This window comes from Chenopodium album, chromosome 11 (genome assembly GCF_948465745.1).
Source record: "Chenopodium album chromosome 11, dcCheAlbu1.1, whole genome shotgun sequence".
In the NCBI taxonomy this organism is placed as follows: domain Eukaryota; kingdom Viridiplantae; phylum Streptophyta; class Magnoliopsida; order Caryophyllales; family Amaranthaceae; genus Chenopodium; species Chenopodium album.
In genome coordinates this window covers 7,865,408-7,880,644 of record NC_137844.1, presented here as the reverse complement: position 1 = coordinate 7,880,644, position 15,237 = coordinate 7,865,408, and the positions used below count along the sequence as shown (strand labels likewise).

Genomic DNA, 15,237 nt, shown 5'->3' with positions numbered 1-15,237 from the left:
CCAAGCCCTTAAACTAATCTTTCCTATTTCAGCATCATCATACACCTCACCAACATTGGGTTTCAATCCTAACCGACCTTCATCTCCATCATAAAGTTTCCAGTGACCAGTAAAAGAAAAGGCTCCCATCCACCATCAACAAAATTATAGTTTAACAAGTCAGCCATATTCTCCTCAACTTCGTCTGGATCACCCTCCTCACACTCACTGTTATTCTCTTCATCAACTTTAGGTATATACTTACCATCACTCTCAGATTCACTATCATCATCACTATGCACAATGTCATCTTCATTACCAGCCCTAGTAGCACCCCTTTTCCTACTCCTAACACTTTCATTTGCCTCACTAGGTATATTATGGGAAGACTGACTAAAAGGAACAAACAAACCCTTTACCCTAGCAGTGGAATTAGCCATTTTTTTCCCATGAGGAAAGAGCTGCACTTTGCTTAGGCATAACCTGCTTGTTTTGGAAGTTTTTGGAGCAAGTTCAGGATGATGTGGTTGAAAGGGGGCATTCCTAAGATTTGGGCTTGGATCACCTTGTAAGAGCCTAGGGCTTCTTCTGGGTACATGAGGTGAATGTTGGGAGGAGTGGTGGTTAAAACGTAAACATCAGCAGCAACTATGACATGAGGAGAGGAATGTGGAGATATTTCTTCTAACAACCTAGGTAACCTCCTACCATGACTGGGTGGAGAGGAAATCTGTGGAGGTGAACTAGGTAGGGTCAACCTTGGGATCCTCCTAACTTATCAATATCAATTATTGTTAAGTCGACACAATTAGCACCATAGTGGATTTTTAAAATCCTCTCTTCATCCATCTGCAAATCATTACCAATATATCTATCAAAAACAAACAATAGCTAACAAAGACCCAAACTTTAACAAGGTTAATGCCAAACAAACCCAGCAACCAAATTTCTACCCAAAGAAAGACGTAATCTTTGGCAAAATAAACCCCCAAATTTACACACATACATAAATCTCAAGGTCACAGAAAACTCGACAGATATACACACATACACAAATCAAATAACACAAATTCACCAATTTATCCACTAACCATCTCATTCGTATCAAATTTCATCAAAAATACAAAAAAATTGAACCAACCTACGAATTACCAAAATAAGAAAACGATTACATACTTTCGTTGATGGGGCACCTCCAGTGTCAGATTGTTCTTCACTAAGATCGCACGAAGGAACCCTAAATTCTTCGTAACAAATTCTCTCTCTCAGTCTCTGAATTTTTGGTTTTAGGGTTTTTTATCATATAATGAAACAGAGGGAAGTGATGTTTCATTGAATAAGAGGGAATTTTGAAGGAGAGAGAAACGTCCGTGAACAGTACCAGGTTGGTGACGCAATAAATGCCAACTGCCGACGTCCGTCATAAATGTTGCATGACGTAGGCTACTGTGGAGATGAAATACGTAATTTGGGGTTACAATGTAGATTTCCCAAAAAGGGGGGCACAACGTAGAAAACGGAAAATTACAGGGTTATAATGTAGAAAAACCCTTTTTTTTTTTAAATGTAGAAGAGATAGTCACAATGGATAGTTATATATGCTAACAAGATTTGATCGTAGATCTTGAGTTAAGACTTTAGAATTAGGAAACTTTGGTTACTGACCACTTATGTCCTGTTCTCTTCACCATATTCAAATAATATTCAGTGAAAATAATTGATATTAAGTATGATTAAGTCGAGTTTAGTAAAAAAAACGTTTTACCCAGTGAAAATCAGTAACTTTAAGAATAAATATAATAGAGAATCAATAAAAATACGTCTTAATTAGTAAAAATAATTTCAATTCAATAAATAAATTTAAGTTCACCCAAAAAATAATATTTAAATTAAGCAAAAAAAATTTAATCACAAAGAAAAAAATATTTAGTCCAATAAAAATAGTTTTAGTTTAGCAAAATAGTTTTAGTTTAGCTACACAATAATTTGAGGTGAAGAAAGTGAACAAAAGCTTCATTGTTTTCTTATTTAATTAGATGAACCAAGCATGTTTCTCATTTCATTTCACACAAAGGTGTAAAAAATTTGGTTAGTAAAATGAGCATAAACAAAACTAATTTCAATTATGACGTCACTTATCACCTTAAATCTAATTTACATTAACGCTAGTTAGGAAAAACCATTGATAAGTGATAAAAATGCCATAGATCACATTTTTCAGCTTCATATTATGGCTCATAAGGTGATTAATAGGTCGCAAAAACGTGATTATAATGTGTTAAGCCTATTTAGTGTATAGTACTTGGGCCGAAGTTATGAGCCCTAATCTCGTTAGGTTGTATATATATATTTTTGCATACCCTAATACGAAATACACAATCACTATTCTCTCTATTTTGACGTGGTATTGGAGCCTCTATACTCTACACTCTAAATTCCTGAATTTTTTTTCCCTAAATTCCCTTCTCTAATTCACTGCTTGATCGATCAAGATGGTTGACGATAGCAAACTTGATTCTTCTTCTCCTTTTTACCTGGGCGCCGGTGACCAACCGGGAAACCTGATCACACATGTGGTCTTGACGGCTGACAACTACCTCGCTTGGTCTCGAGCGATTACCCTTTCCTTGAAATCCAGACGGAAATACAGATTTATTGATAGTACTATATCAAAACCGCAGGAGAAGAAGAAATTGCTTGACTGGGATACCGTGAACTCCATGCTAGTTTCATGGATTTTGCGCTCTGTTGAACCAAAACTAGCATCATCCTTCCTTATTTCTACGAGGCAAAGAAATTGTGGGATTATTTGGAAAAGCGGTTTTGCGAAGCTAATGGACCTCGTCTCCAGCAATTGCGCAATTCTATTACTAATTGCAAACAAACTAAAACTATGACTATTGAGGAGTATTATACTACTTTGATGGGGTATTTTGATGATCTTCTTCGTCTCAACCCCCTTCATGGTTGTGAATGTGGCAATTGTACATGTAATATGGCTGAGAAATATGAACTTGATAGAGAAGAAGAAAAATTGCACCAATTCTTGATTGGAATTGATGATGATAAGTACTCTGTTGTGCGCACTAATATTTTGTCTCAACAGCCTCCGCCGACACTTGATCGAGCATACCAAGCTTTCCTCCAAGAGGAACGTTCCCGTGGAATTTCTCAAGGGAAGACGCATATGGAGAAAACCGAGGCACACGTGTTTGCTCTTCCCTCTGACCGGCGTTCGTTCCAATCTAATTCTCGTATCGATAAAACCAAGCTGTTTTGCACTCATTGTAAATATTCGGGGAATGAAAATTCTGGTTGTTTTATGCTACATGGATACCCCGATTAATGGCTAGAAAAATACGGCAAAAAGGGGGGAACCGCGTCCTCTGCCCAGCAGCCTACGGGCCATGGAAGTAGGTCCCCTGCTACGGCTATTGCCTCTACTTCTCTCGCTGCTGCTGCCACGGACTCCACCAAGCCAAGGGCTCGGGCTAATATAGTGAACAGCCCACTTGGGGCCTCTTCCGGGCCCTCCCAAGACACTCTTGCTGTAACACCCCCAAATCTCCCTCTACGGAAATACCAGTATAATACGTATAATTATACCGTAGAGATAGACTTGGGTGTATTACCGCCGCGTGATTACGCAAGGCTACTCAAAATACTTAACTCAATAACAAAACTTGCAGCGGAAACTCAACTTCCTTTTATTAATACTTATAAAAATAGAATTGTTATGAGTACTCAAAATAAAGATGAGACCAACATTCTTAAACTAGGTGAAACCATTCCCGGGACTCCATATGCTCAATTATTGACTCCACCTGAAATTAATCAACACTGCTTACCATTAAGGTAAACAGGGCGAACCAAAACAAACAAGAAATACGGATTAGCAAAATATGCTAAGTACGATAAGTGCAAGATAATGTAAACTCAATTTATTTGCAAATATGCTTTAAAAATCATTTTCAATAATTAATCCAATAAAGTCCAAACTCATTAATTATTCTAAAACCGATTCCAATGATTCAACATTCAAAATAATAGTTAATAAAACAATTCCTTTATTAAGAACCAATATATTTTAATCCAATTCCTCACCCAATTGTGCACACCCCCCAAGCTAGTCTCCTTATATTACAAGGTTATTCTTGAGGAAAGACCCGATCATACAAAGTCCAAGGCCTTATCAATAAATCAAATCCGCATAGTGGGATTACCAACATGCTTATAAAGCATTAATAATAATAATAATTCAATGGTTCAATAAGTCCTTTTAATATCCAATAAATTCAAATATAATTCAAACTCCTTTTTTAATAATTCCACATACTTTCAAAATCAAAACCTTTTAAATAGATACTTGAGAATAAAATCTCATATTAATAACTTTTCAAAATCAATAACTCTTCCTTGAAAAAACTTTTATTTAATTCAACAAACCTTTTAAAATCAATTCCTTTATTTAAAGATGATAAGTAATTCAAACCATTCAATACATGATTTAAAAATCAATCATTCAAAATACTTTTATTAAAATCAATACCTTCAAACATAATTTATTTTAAAATCATAATTCAATCACCAATCAAATCAAGTAAAACATGTTATTCTAACCAATCACTTTCAAAGGTATCTAGCCACCTAAACGTACCTTGATCCTTGCTAGAAAAATCACACAAAAAGAACCTCAAGAACCTTGATTCCGAATATCAATCAATACTTCGCACTTTCAAAGTTCAACCACGAATGCACCTTGCAAATAACATAACCATGAGGTTATCACAACATAAACTCAAATCTAATGTGCATGGAATATAAAACTCTTTTAAAATAATACTTTAATATAAAATTATAGCTTTGAAATAGGTATTTGTATTTTAGAAAACTAACCATGAAGAAGGTAAAGGATTAGGATTAAAGAGAATTGAATTTTCGTAGGAAAGAATAGGCAGAACTAGCAGAGGTCATAACTCCTTCAATATAACTTCGAATTGGGTGACTCTTGAGCCTAACCTCAAGGAATTTTTGAGAGGAACAATCTTTTGTGAAACATTAATACCCCAAAAACTGACCAGAAGTGCCCGAAAACTAGCTTCAAAGGTATATGGGATAATATTTGTATGAAAATAGGAGAAGAAAAGTATGAAAAGGTTTAGGGAAAAGAAGAATAAGAGAGAAGAAGAGAATTGGGTTTTGGTGTGAAGAATATGAGAGGTATGAAGGGGTATTTATAGGCTAGCTCATGCAAGAATTATGGCAAGAGAATTTGGGAAGAATTATGGAAAGTAGGATTTAAGAGATTACTTGGAGAAGTGAGTAAAAGAATTAAGGAAAGTTTGGATATTAAGGTGATTGCGTATACTTGAATATGGAATGTATGTATGTCATGAAAAATAATAAGGACATTGGAATTACTTGGGGAATAATTAAGAAGAATGAATGGCAAGAAAATATGATGATTAGATATTAAAAAGATAGAGAAATAGAATTAAGGAAAATTAGAGATTTTAAGGAGATAATTAAAAATATAATTTACCAAAATAAGCCACCCAAAAATCCATCATGGTGGCTTTAGATATTTAGGGAATTAATTTGCTAGTTTAAAGGAATTGAAAATAATTGTGTAAATAATATTTATTGTATAAAATAATTAATTAATAAAATTCCAATTATTCACTAAATAAAATAACTAAGAAAATCAAATTTTCTATACATAGAAAATTCAAAAATCATAGTCATTAAATTAGGAATTTTCGGCCATCTTAAATAAATAATAAAATATAATTTTATTTAATTAAAATATCCGAAATATATATAAATAATCTGATTTTTAAATAAAATAAATGGATAATAAATCCAAAAATAATAATTGAGTTTTAAAATACTTTTGGTGCCAAAATTCAAATATCATTTTGGCTCCAAAATTCAAATAGAAAAATAAATTACTTAAAATACCCTTTTTAGAAAATACTAATTAATTAGTTAATTAGAAAATACGTTTCAAAAATACGGGATATTACACTTGCAGCCTTGTCTGATCTTCAACCTGAACATGTTCGTATGTTGTTAAATATGGTTCATAGTCACCAACAAGATAAAATGACCGGTGAGCCTATTTTTTTTTATCTTGGATTGTCGATACAGGTGCTTTACATCATGTTACCGGGAACGACTCTTGTTTGATAAATGTGCAATTTATTTCTCCTTGTCCCGTCGGACTCCCGGTTGGTGCTCTTGCTATGGCCACTAAGGAGGGCCAAGTGTGTTTGGCAGATGGCCTTATACTTGAGAATGTTTTATTTGTTCCCAAATTAAATTGCAACTTAATATCAGTGTCTAAAATGGTTGATGACTCCAAATGTTTTGTCGATTCACTGTTTCTTTATGTGCTATACAGGACCAACACTCGGGGAGCCTGATTGGAGTCGGTGATTGGATAGATGGACTATACTACTTCCGGCGAATTCCTAAAGTATGTGCGGTGACCAATCCAGAAGCTTCTACCTTTGAGTTGTGGCATCGTTGTTTGGGGCATCCGTCGGACAACATTGTCAAGTTAGTGCCTGCTATTAGTGGCAGTTCTAGTTCTAGTAGTAAATCTTTGAATAAAGCTTGTACTGTTTGCCCACAAGCTAAACAATCACGGGATAGTTTTACTATTAGTGATAGTAGAGCTAGTCGTATTTTTGAATTGATACATTGTGATCTGTGGGGGTCTTATAAGACGCCTTCTACTTGTGGTGCTCACTATTTTTTGACAATTGTTGATGACTATTCGAGAGGTGTTTGGGTTTATTTATTGAATGACAAAACTGAAGTTTATTCTTCTTTTTTCTCTTTCTTTGCTATGATTAAATGTCAATTTGATATCACTGTGAAATGTGTGAGGAGTGACAATGGTATGGAATTTAAACCCATGATCCTTTATTTTGATGAACATGACATTCTTTTTCAAACTTCTTGTGTCGGTACCGCACAACAAAATGGGAGGGTGGTGGAGTGTAAACACCAACATATCCTAAATGTTAGTCGTGCTTTGATGTTTCAAGGCAACTTGCCAATAGCTTTTTGGGGATAATGTGTTCTTGAGGCGGTCTATTTAATTAACCGTACTCCATCCCGTTGTTATCCAATAAAACACCATATGAACTTCTTTTTGGGAAACCACCTATTTTTGATGAATTACGGGTGTTTGGTTGTCTTTGTTTTGCTCATAACCAAAAAGCTAAGGGTGACAAATTTGCTCCTAGGATTCGTAAGTGTGTGTTTGTGGGCTATCCTCATGGCAAAAAGGGTTGGAAGGTGTATGACTTAGAGACGGGTGACATTTTTGTTTCACGTGATATTAAGTTTCATGAAAATGAATTCCCATTTATGCATAGTGAAGAACCGAATGACTCTCATGTTAGTGCCGAAAGGGTGCCTCTTGTTGATGGGGGGATCGATGTTGATTTTTTGGATGACCTTGAGCATGTGCTCAAGATTGGTGAAGACTCTACTACCCATGGTTCTCGTGACAACAACCCTCCACTAACCCCGGCACCAACCCCAACTGCTGCTATGCTGGGTTCTGCTGCTGACCCGGGTGCGGCTGCTCCTGGAAGTTTGGTCTGCAACACACCTGCGGCTGCCACTGCAGGCCGCAGCCCTCTCGCGGTCTCTCCTGCCACTGCTACAGTAGGCTGTCCGGGCAGCAGCTCTCCGGCCTCTCCTAATCTTGATTTGGGGCGTGGACAACGTCTTAGGCATCCTCCGGATTGGCACAAAAATTATGTCGCACATACGATCTCTAGTCCATCTATCTCCTCATGTTCATCGTCTACTCCATGCTCCTCAAGTACTCCCTATCCTTTAGCAAATTTTGTGAATTGTGAAAAATTTTCTGTGCGACACCGTGTTTTTATTGCAGCCGTGGATATAGTGGTAGAGCCACGTAATTTCAGGGAAGCTATGAAGGATGAAGGGTGGAGAGAGGCGATGCAAAAAGAAATTTCTGCATTGGAAAATAATCAAACATAGGTGATGGAGAAGTTACCTCCGGGTAAGAAAGCTCTTGGATGTAGATGGGTTTACAAGGTCAAGCTCAATTCCGATGGCACTATTGAGAGGTTGAAGGCTCGTCTCGTTATTTTTGGTAATCATCAGATAGAGGGTATCGATTATAACGAGACCTTTGCTCCAGTTGCTAAAATGGTCACCATTCGAGCTTTTCTTGTTGTTGCTGCTGCGAAAAAATTAGGAATTGCACCAAATGGATGTTCACAATGCCTTTCTCCACGGTGACCTTGATGAGGAGGTTTATATGACACCACTGCCTGGTTTCCATGGCACTCAACCGGGTTTGGTGTGTCGACTTCGTAATTCTTTGTATGGTCTCCGGCAAGCACCTCGTTGTTGGTTTTCTAAATTGGCTACCTCTCTGACAAGGTACGGTTTTTTACAGCTGTACTCTGATTATTCTCTATTTACTCTGCAAACTGGGTCTATTCAACTTAGTGTTCTGGTCTATGTTGATGACTTGATCATTTCTGGAAATGATTCTTCTGCAATTTCATCGTTCAAATCGTATTTGAGTGACTGCTTTCATATGAAAGATTTGGGTGTTTTGAAGTATTTTCTTGGTATTGAGGTTGCACGGAGTCCGGAGGGCATATTCCTGTGTCAACGGAAATATACCCTTAATATTATTGCAGAGTTTGGTTTACTTGGGGCACGCCCGGCAGGTACTCCCATTGAGCATAATCATACTCTGGCAAAATCAGAGAAACCTCTTCTTTCTGATCCTGAAATGTATCGACGTCTTGTAGGTTGTCTCATTTATTTGTCTTTCACTAGACCAGATTTGGCATATACAGTCCACATTCTATCTCAATTTATGCAGCAACCTCGTCAAGATCATTGGGAAGCCGCACTACGAACGGTTCGGTACTTGAAAGGTTGTCCGGGTCAAGTATTCTTTTGAGTTCAGATTGTGATTTACATTTGACAGGTTGATGTGATTCAGATTGAGCTAGTTGTCCTCTGACGAGACGATCTATATCTGGTTGGTTGGTGTTTTTTGGTGGTTCACCTATTTATTGGAAGACTAAAAAGCAACATACAGTTGCTAAGTCTTCATCAGAGGCGGAGTATCGCTCGATGTCTAAAATCACGGATGAGTTAAAGTGGTTGAAGGCATTACTTCTTAGTTTGGGAGTTTCGCATCCACGTGCGATGAGTTTGTTTTGTGATAGTCAATCGGCGTTATACATTGCGCAGAATCCAGTGTTTCACGAGTGAACTAAGCATATTGAGGTTGATTGTCATTATGTCAGGGATGCGATTCAGGATGACACTATTAATCCGTCATATGTGAAGACTACCGAACAACTAGCTGATATATTCACTAAGGCTTTAAGCAAAACTCAATTTATGTATTTACTTGGCAAGTTGGGCATTTGTGATTTGCATGCTCCAACTTGAGGGGGGTGTTAAGCCTATTTAGTGTATAGTACTTGGGCCGAAGTTATGAGCCCTAATCTCGTTAGGTTGTGTATATATATATTTGTGCATACCCTAATACGAAATTAGGTGTATACTATATTAGATATTTTTGGCACATATAATAATTGGTATTGATAGATTAATCATAATGTTATATAACTTTTCTCATATTAAATAATTTAATGTTAATTGGCTATAATTTACAAGAACATTATGTAGTCTTAGTAAGAAGGGGTGTTATGGGCTATCTGGCTTTCTTGTAATAATATTAGCGAGCGAAAATAAGGTTGTCTCTATTGATGATGTTTTAATTCTTGCATCTCAGTGGAATGACCGGGGCCAACAAGCTCATGAGTTTCGTGGTCGCATGTGCTTTAGGAACCTTCGGTCTCAGCCACCTGGTTCTGGTTTTGTTGCCACTCTTCATGGGGATTTGTCTTCCGAGTTCGACACTTGTCTGGTTTGTGATGGGGCTTGGTCGTTTACAGGTAAAAGTGATTGATGTCATACCCATAATGGACAAATTCAAGACGTACTCTTACAAGTAAAAGGAGTTCGATGTTGGTTGAAGGCGATGTTACGCAGCGTTCAGAACCAGCTCAAGCCTAGAAGTCAAAGTATTTCTCCATCTTTTAAATATTTGCAACAAATATTTGTTTTACAAAAATAAGTGAGGTCCATTGACCTTATTACCTTCAATATAAATCCACCTCTAGATATGTAGAAGGCGACCCTTCTAATTATATACTCCAGAATATATTAATGGAGATTTTAATCTTTGAATTTTAGTTTATCCTGTTGGTTTCAAAAGTAATACATTTTGATTTCAAATAAAAATGCAACAGTTGATTTCATAAATATGTTCAAATTAATTCTTTTATGTATTCATTTTCTTGATTGTAGATTTTTAGGCAATATTTTGTTCAAATGTTTGTTTGCATTTTTTGTACCTACATAGTTTAATTTTCATAATAGTGTGTTAAGTTATTTAATATTAGTATTGAAAATTGTTCATCATCTGCAAGATTTATGGCTAAAATAAACGTTAACGTTGAGTTGAGTTGAGACAATTACAAATAATTTCACTTGCGGGAGCCCACCTGGCCTTGAGGAGTGTCTTAGAGAAGCTCTTTAATGTTAATTTATAGAGCAGTTTTCAATAGAGCAGAGCATACAAATACTACTCTTAAGGGCACGGCCTAATTTAATTGATATTGTAAATATAATTTAATTTATGGTTTTTTTTTAACCATATACCCCTGAGTTTTTTTGTTTATTCACCATATACCCATAAACTTTTTTAAATTCATCATATACTCTCGAGTTTTCACAAAAATACACCATACACCATTATTGACTAATGATTGTTAATTTTGTCAGTTATTGAGGTTAATAATGACCTGACACCACCTTAAATACATTCCCCTATTCTCGAAAGTACCCACACTCCTTTTTCCCACCCCCAAAACCAGCCAAATTTCCTATTTTCATCCTCAAAAGCAATCATACGGATATAATTATAGAGATTTGAAGTGGTTTCGGGGGTTTGGAAAAAGGAGATGAGTGGTTTTGAGAATGAAGGAGAGATCTAAGGTGGTTTCGATGAATAATTAACAAAATTTCACTCATCTTGTTGTTATTAGGGGTTTATGGTGAATTTGAATATATAACTCAGGGGTATATGGTGAATTTGAAAAATTTCAGGGGGTATATGGTGAATAAACAAAAAACTCAGAAATATATGGTGAAAAAACCGTTTAATTTAATGTGTACATGAGAGTTTAATTTTAATTAGTTTTAGCCTTTTAAGGTAATCTAATTGCGTATACCACTTGTTAGGGAATGAGTAAAGAATTCATAGGATAAGAATGAACAACCCTAAATAGCTAGGTTATTACTTCGTTCAATTACATAATTTGACCTTTGATAAGATCACCGTAATGAATAGATATTATGGCGGTCCTTTGTGGATAAAACCCTAAAAGCGTCCTTAGCCGGCCAATTGTCGTAGGCCGAGTTTGCTTGATAGTTAAGGTAAAGTATGTCTAAGGATTTGCTTGGAGGAATACTTGTATTTCTGATGTCAAAAGGTTTTAGATGATATGCTAATTAAACCTAATGAAGCAAGAATTTTCCACTTTCCTAGGAATCCTTTAATTTGAGATTAGCTGTCTAATCGTGTCATGTGTATGAATAATGATAACGGTTGATTCTTGACGCAGACATTATTTTGCTTGAGGAAGAATATCCATAAATTGTTGTTGTATAATCTTACTTACACAACAATAATATCAATAACGTACTTCGTATTACATTATAGCATAATCGTGAACTTAACTTGACTTTATATATTAGGTAAATTGCCCTCGACATTACGAACTACAGAGTATGACTTTGATGTAGCAAGAAGCACCATTTTTAACTTGAGTAGTAGCCAAAACAACAACACCAACTTTTACAATGAGTGCAATACGTAATATAAATGATATTGATGACCCTATAAATAAAAATAGTTGGTGCTTACTCAAATTATATATTGTTGGTGTTGTTGAAGCTAATTTTATCTTAAATTTATTGTAATGACAACATTTATCCATGTAGAGAGCAATAATTATTCATAAGCTAATATTTTATATTTTGGTTGTAAAATTCCAAGTTATTATAATTGTATTGGTTCCTAAATGGAGGATTATAAGTATATCATAATATGATTCAAATGAGGAAGGAAAAGCATTGAATTGAATGATAAGCAATGTCTAAAATTATATAAATATTTTATTAATTCAAACAGAATACAAAATGGCCAAAAATTATCGTCCAATCACGCTCTCGATTGTGGGGTTTACAAATATAGACCCCAAAATGGAGCATCGGATTAATTAGCCAGTGAAGTAATAACACGTAAGACAACGACAAAAAAAAAAAAAAAAAAAAAAAAAAAGAAGTTGCACACAGACATATTTTAGTATACTAAAGAACTTAGTAGTAGATGATAGAATTTGTACATCCTTCATTTTGGAAATACCCTACGTAGTCAGCCCATTAGGGCATTATATAGGTTACCTACTAAGTAGATTTAGCAGTCTCTGTTTTACGGCCTTCAATTCTAAAGAGTCGGAATTTATTACTATTAAGAAGAACGTGAAGGTATTTAAGGGCACTTGGGGCCGCCCCTCTTGGTCTTCCAGTTGTTGTAGCAAGGACAGAGATATTTGTAACCAAAGGTACCTGGTGGAACACAAAGGCATGTTCGGCAACACTTGTTGCAAAAGAACTTGCATTCCTCGGTTTTTCGAGCTTTTGAGCACCTTTTCTTACATCGCCTTGGGCATTCTGTTCATTTTCAAATCCAAATCATATTATTAATGTAATAATTATAAAGTTCACTATAAAATTGTTAAGAATTTACTAAAGAAATAGAAATAGTGATCGTTGTTGTAACAATAAAGAAAAACTATGTGCATTTCATAAGACTATCACAAATTTATTTACTTTTGTAATCTTGAAGGTATAAGGTCAATGTGTGACATGAATATTATCTTAGTTTTAAGGTCATTAATTAAGATACTTATGCTGTATACTTGTATCAACAAATTGGCACTATTCTATTGGCTTTAGATTTCTATAGAAATATGTGCATGCATGTGTGAGTCATTTAATGAAATTTTAGATTAAAAAACTTTAATAATTAATCTGCATGAATATAAAATTTAAAATCATTTGTGAAGGATGTACGAAATGTAGTACAGTATAAACGGAGTAATGCATATGACTACATTTTCTTTGAATAAAACTTTTTTCTTTAGAATCATATTTGCAATCACAATATATACGTACCAGTTACCTTACTTTAAAATCATATTCGCAATTACAATATACCTTTCCAAAAAAAAATGTAATATTATTATACGTTTGTATTATCGTTAGTTTTTTATTTGATAAAATTTACTTACATGTATCTGTTTTTATTGCGTGGTTGACATTATGACATATACCAAATGAGAAGAGCAAAAAAATTTTAATCGTGTATAACAGAACATTATATTAATTGTATTGTTTACTTACGGTAAAGCTTCAAACTCCCATTTCCGTATTGGTAATGCCTTGCGAAAGCCTAGAAATAAGACAAAACATAACGCAAAACAACCAAAAATTAGCTTGTTTGTTTTTAATTAAGAATGTACTCCATTTATGTAACAAATGCCTCAAACTAAAGAATAGGTGTAAACAAAATGACCTCAGTGGCAAGCATGGAAAGAACAAGGAGAGCCAAAAGCATAGAAAGGGCCTTCATATTGCCCATTTTGCTTCAAACTTAGGAAGGGATGTTTTTGAGGGAGTTTTGAAAAAAAAAATTAACTAAAGTATTTGAGCTCACTTAATGTGGAATGCCTAGGTTAGTGTTCTTAATGGAGTATTTATAGACTAATTAGTTGTTAATTAACTAAGTTTGGAAGCCCTATATGAACATACTATACTTTTGCATTGACTTTTAGTTAATGGTCTTTGCTATTGACGTTAAAAGCCCATAACTGTCCTTTGATTCTCCCGCCAATATCGCTGAGCTTGTCTTGTGAAGTTGTGAGTAGTGTAACTTAGGTTAGTAACTATGTTGAAAATAATTAGGTTATCTAATCTAATTAATCATTATACAATCTAGTGTGATCGATTTACTTAAAATAAGACAACTATGACTAATTTCATATTGACTAGGGTAGCTAACGCGCGGACCATGGCTAGTTATATTCAGGTAGTTTATCGATCTAGCCTTATGCCATAACTTTAGTTGCTGGTAGGATTAATTTATATAAACAAATATTTATAGGGCTATAAATGTAAGCACAGTATTTTTAAGAGTTCAAAAAAAAAAAAAAAAAAAAGCAATTAACATTAATAAGGGTAAATAAGTAAATAAATATTTTAGAGTATATAATCGTCCAAACATTATTCGTAAGAGTAACTCAAAATTTTTAAAAGGTATAGGAATTAGGTATAATTATTGTATAAACCTAGACGAAGTATGTTTTAGTTGGTAAGTAAAATCATATTCAAAATCTAATTATAATTTTCATAATACCAAGTAAAATCAGTATCATTCATAGATTAACCGTAAAGATCCATAAATTTCCACAAATAAATTCAAATGGATAAGTTGGATGCATTTTAATTTGAGGCTAAAATGGCCTTTGTCAACATGTATACCAAAAAAGAAATGATAAAAGTGATTAGATTTGAAAAATTGTTAACGTTGATACTAGGTAGGTTAAATAGGAGGCTTGTTTAGTGAAATACACAAATACACAATCCTGGAAAATTAAATATTTTAAAATATTTATTTACTTATTTATCCTTATTAATGTTAATTGTTTCTTTTTTTTCAACTCTTAAAAATAGTGTGCGGACATTTATACCCCTAAATATATTTGTTTACATATTTTCCATCATTAATTTTGTCAATGACGAACTAAATTTATGATATAAGGTCAAAGCGAAAGAGCTCCCCGAACATGACTAGCTATGACATACACATTGAGCGTGTTAACAGCCTTAATATAGTAAAAGGAATAAGGGTTGTTCTTATGGACAAACAGTACAAGATAATCCTAATCAATAAATAAGGTTACTCATATTAATAAAAAGGGCTACTTCCATAAACAACTATGGTCACGTTCGTAGGAGTAGTGCAACTAGCCACACACAACTACACAAGGGTCAAGTTGCTAATTTTCATTTTTTGATTCAATATTGGTATTTATACGGCATTTTGGA

At 34.6% G+C, this 15,237-nt stretch overlaps 1 protein-coding gene across 1 annotated transcript; it reads left to right on the top strand.

Moving 5' to 3' along the window:
* The first annotated feature begins 2,872 nt into the window (after positions 1 to 2,872).
* LOC145566204 (uncharacterized) lies at positions 2,873 to 8,004 on the top strand. Its single transcript, XM_081625696.1, has 4 exons — positions 2,873 to 3,266; positions 6,130 to 6,245; positions 6,383 to 6,767; positions 7,211 to 8,004. The coding sequence occupies exons 1-4, from the start codon at positions 2,873 to 2,875 to the stop codon at positions 8,002 to 8,004; spliced, it is 1,689 nt and encodes a 562-aa protein (XP_081481822.1).
* The last annotated feature ends 7,233 nt before the right edge of the window (positions 8,005 to 15,237 follow it).

Excerpts from the sequence above, each read along its gene's own strand:
- LOC145566204 (XM_081625696.1), top strand. The coding sequence starts at position 2,873 with ATGACTATTGAGGAGTATTATACTACTTTGATGGGGTATTTTGATGAT. Across the intron at positions 6,246-6,382 it reads TGGCCACTAAGGAGGGCCAA|GACCAACACTCGGGGAGCCT; the intron begins GTGTGTTTGGCA and ends TGTGCTATACAG. Across the intron at positions 6,768-7,210 it reads TGTTGATGACTATTCGAGAG|CTAAGGGTGACAAATTTGCT; the intron begins GTGTTTGGGTTT and ends ATAACCAAAAAG.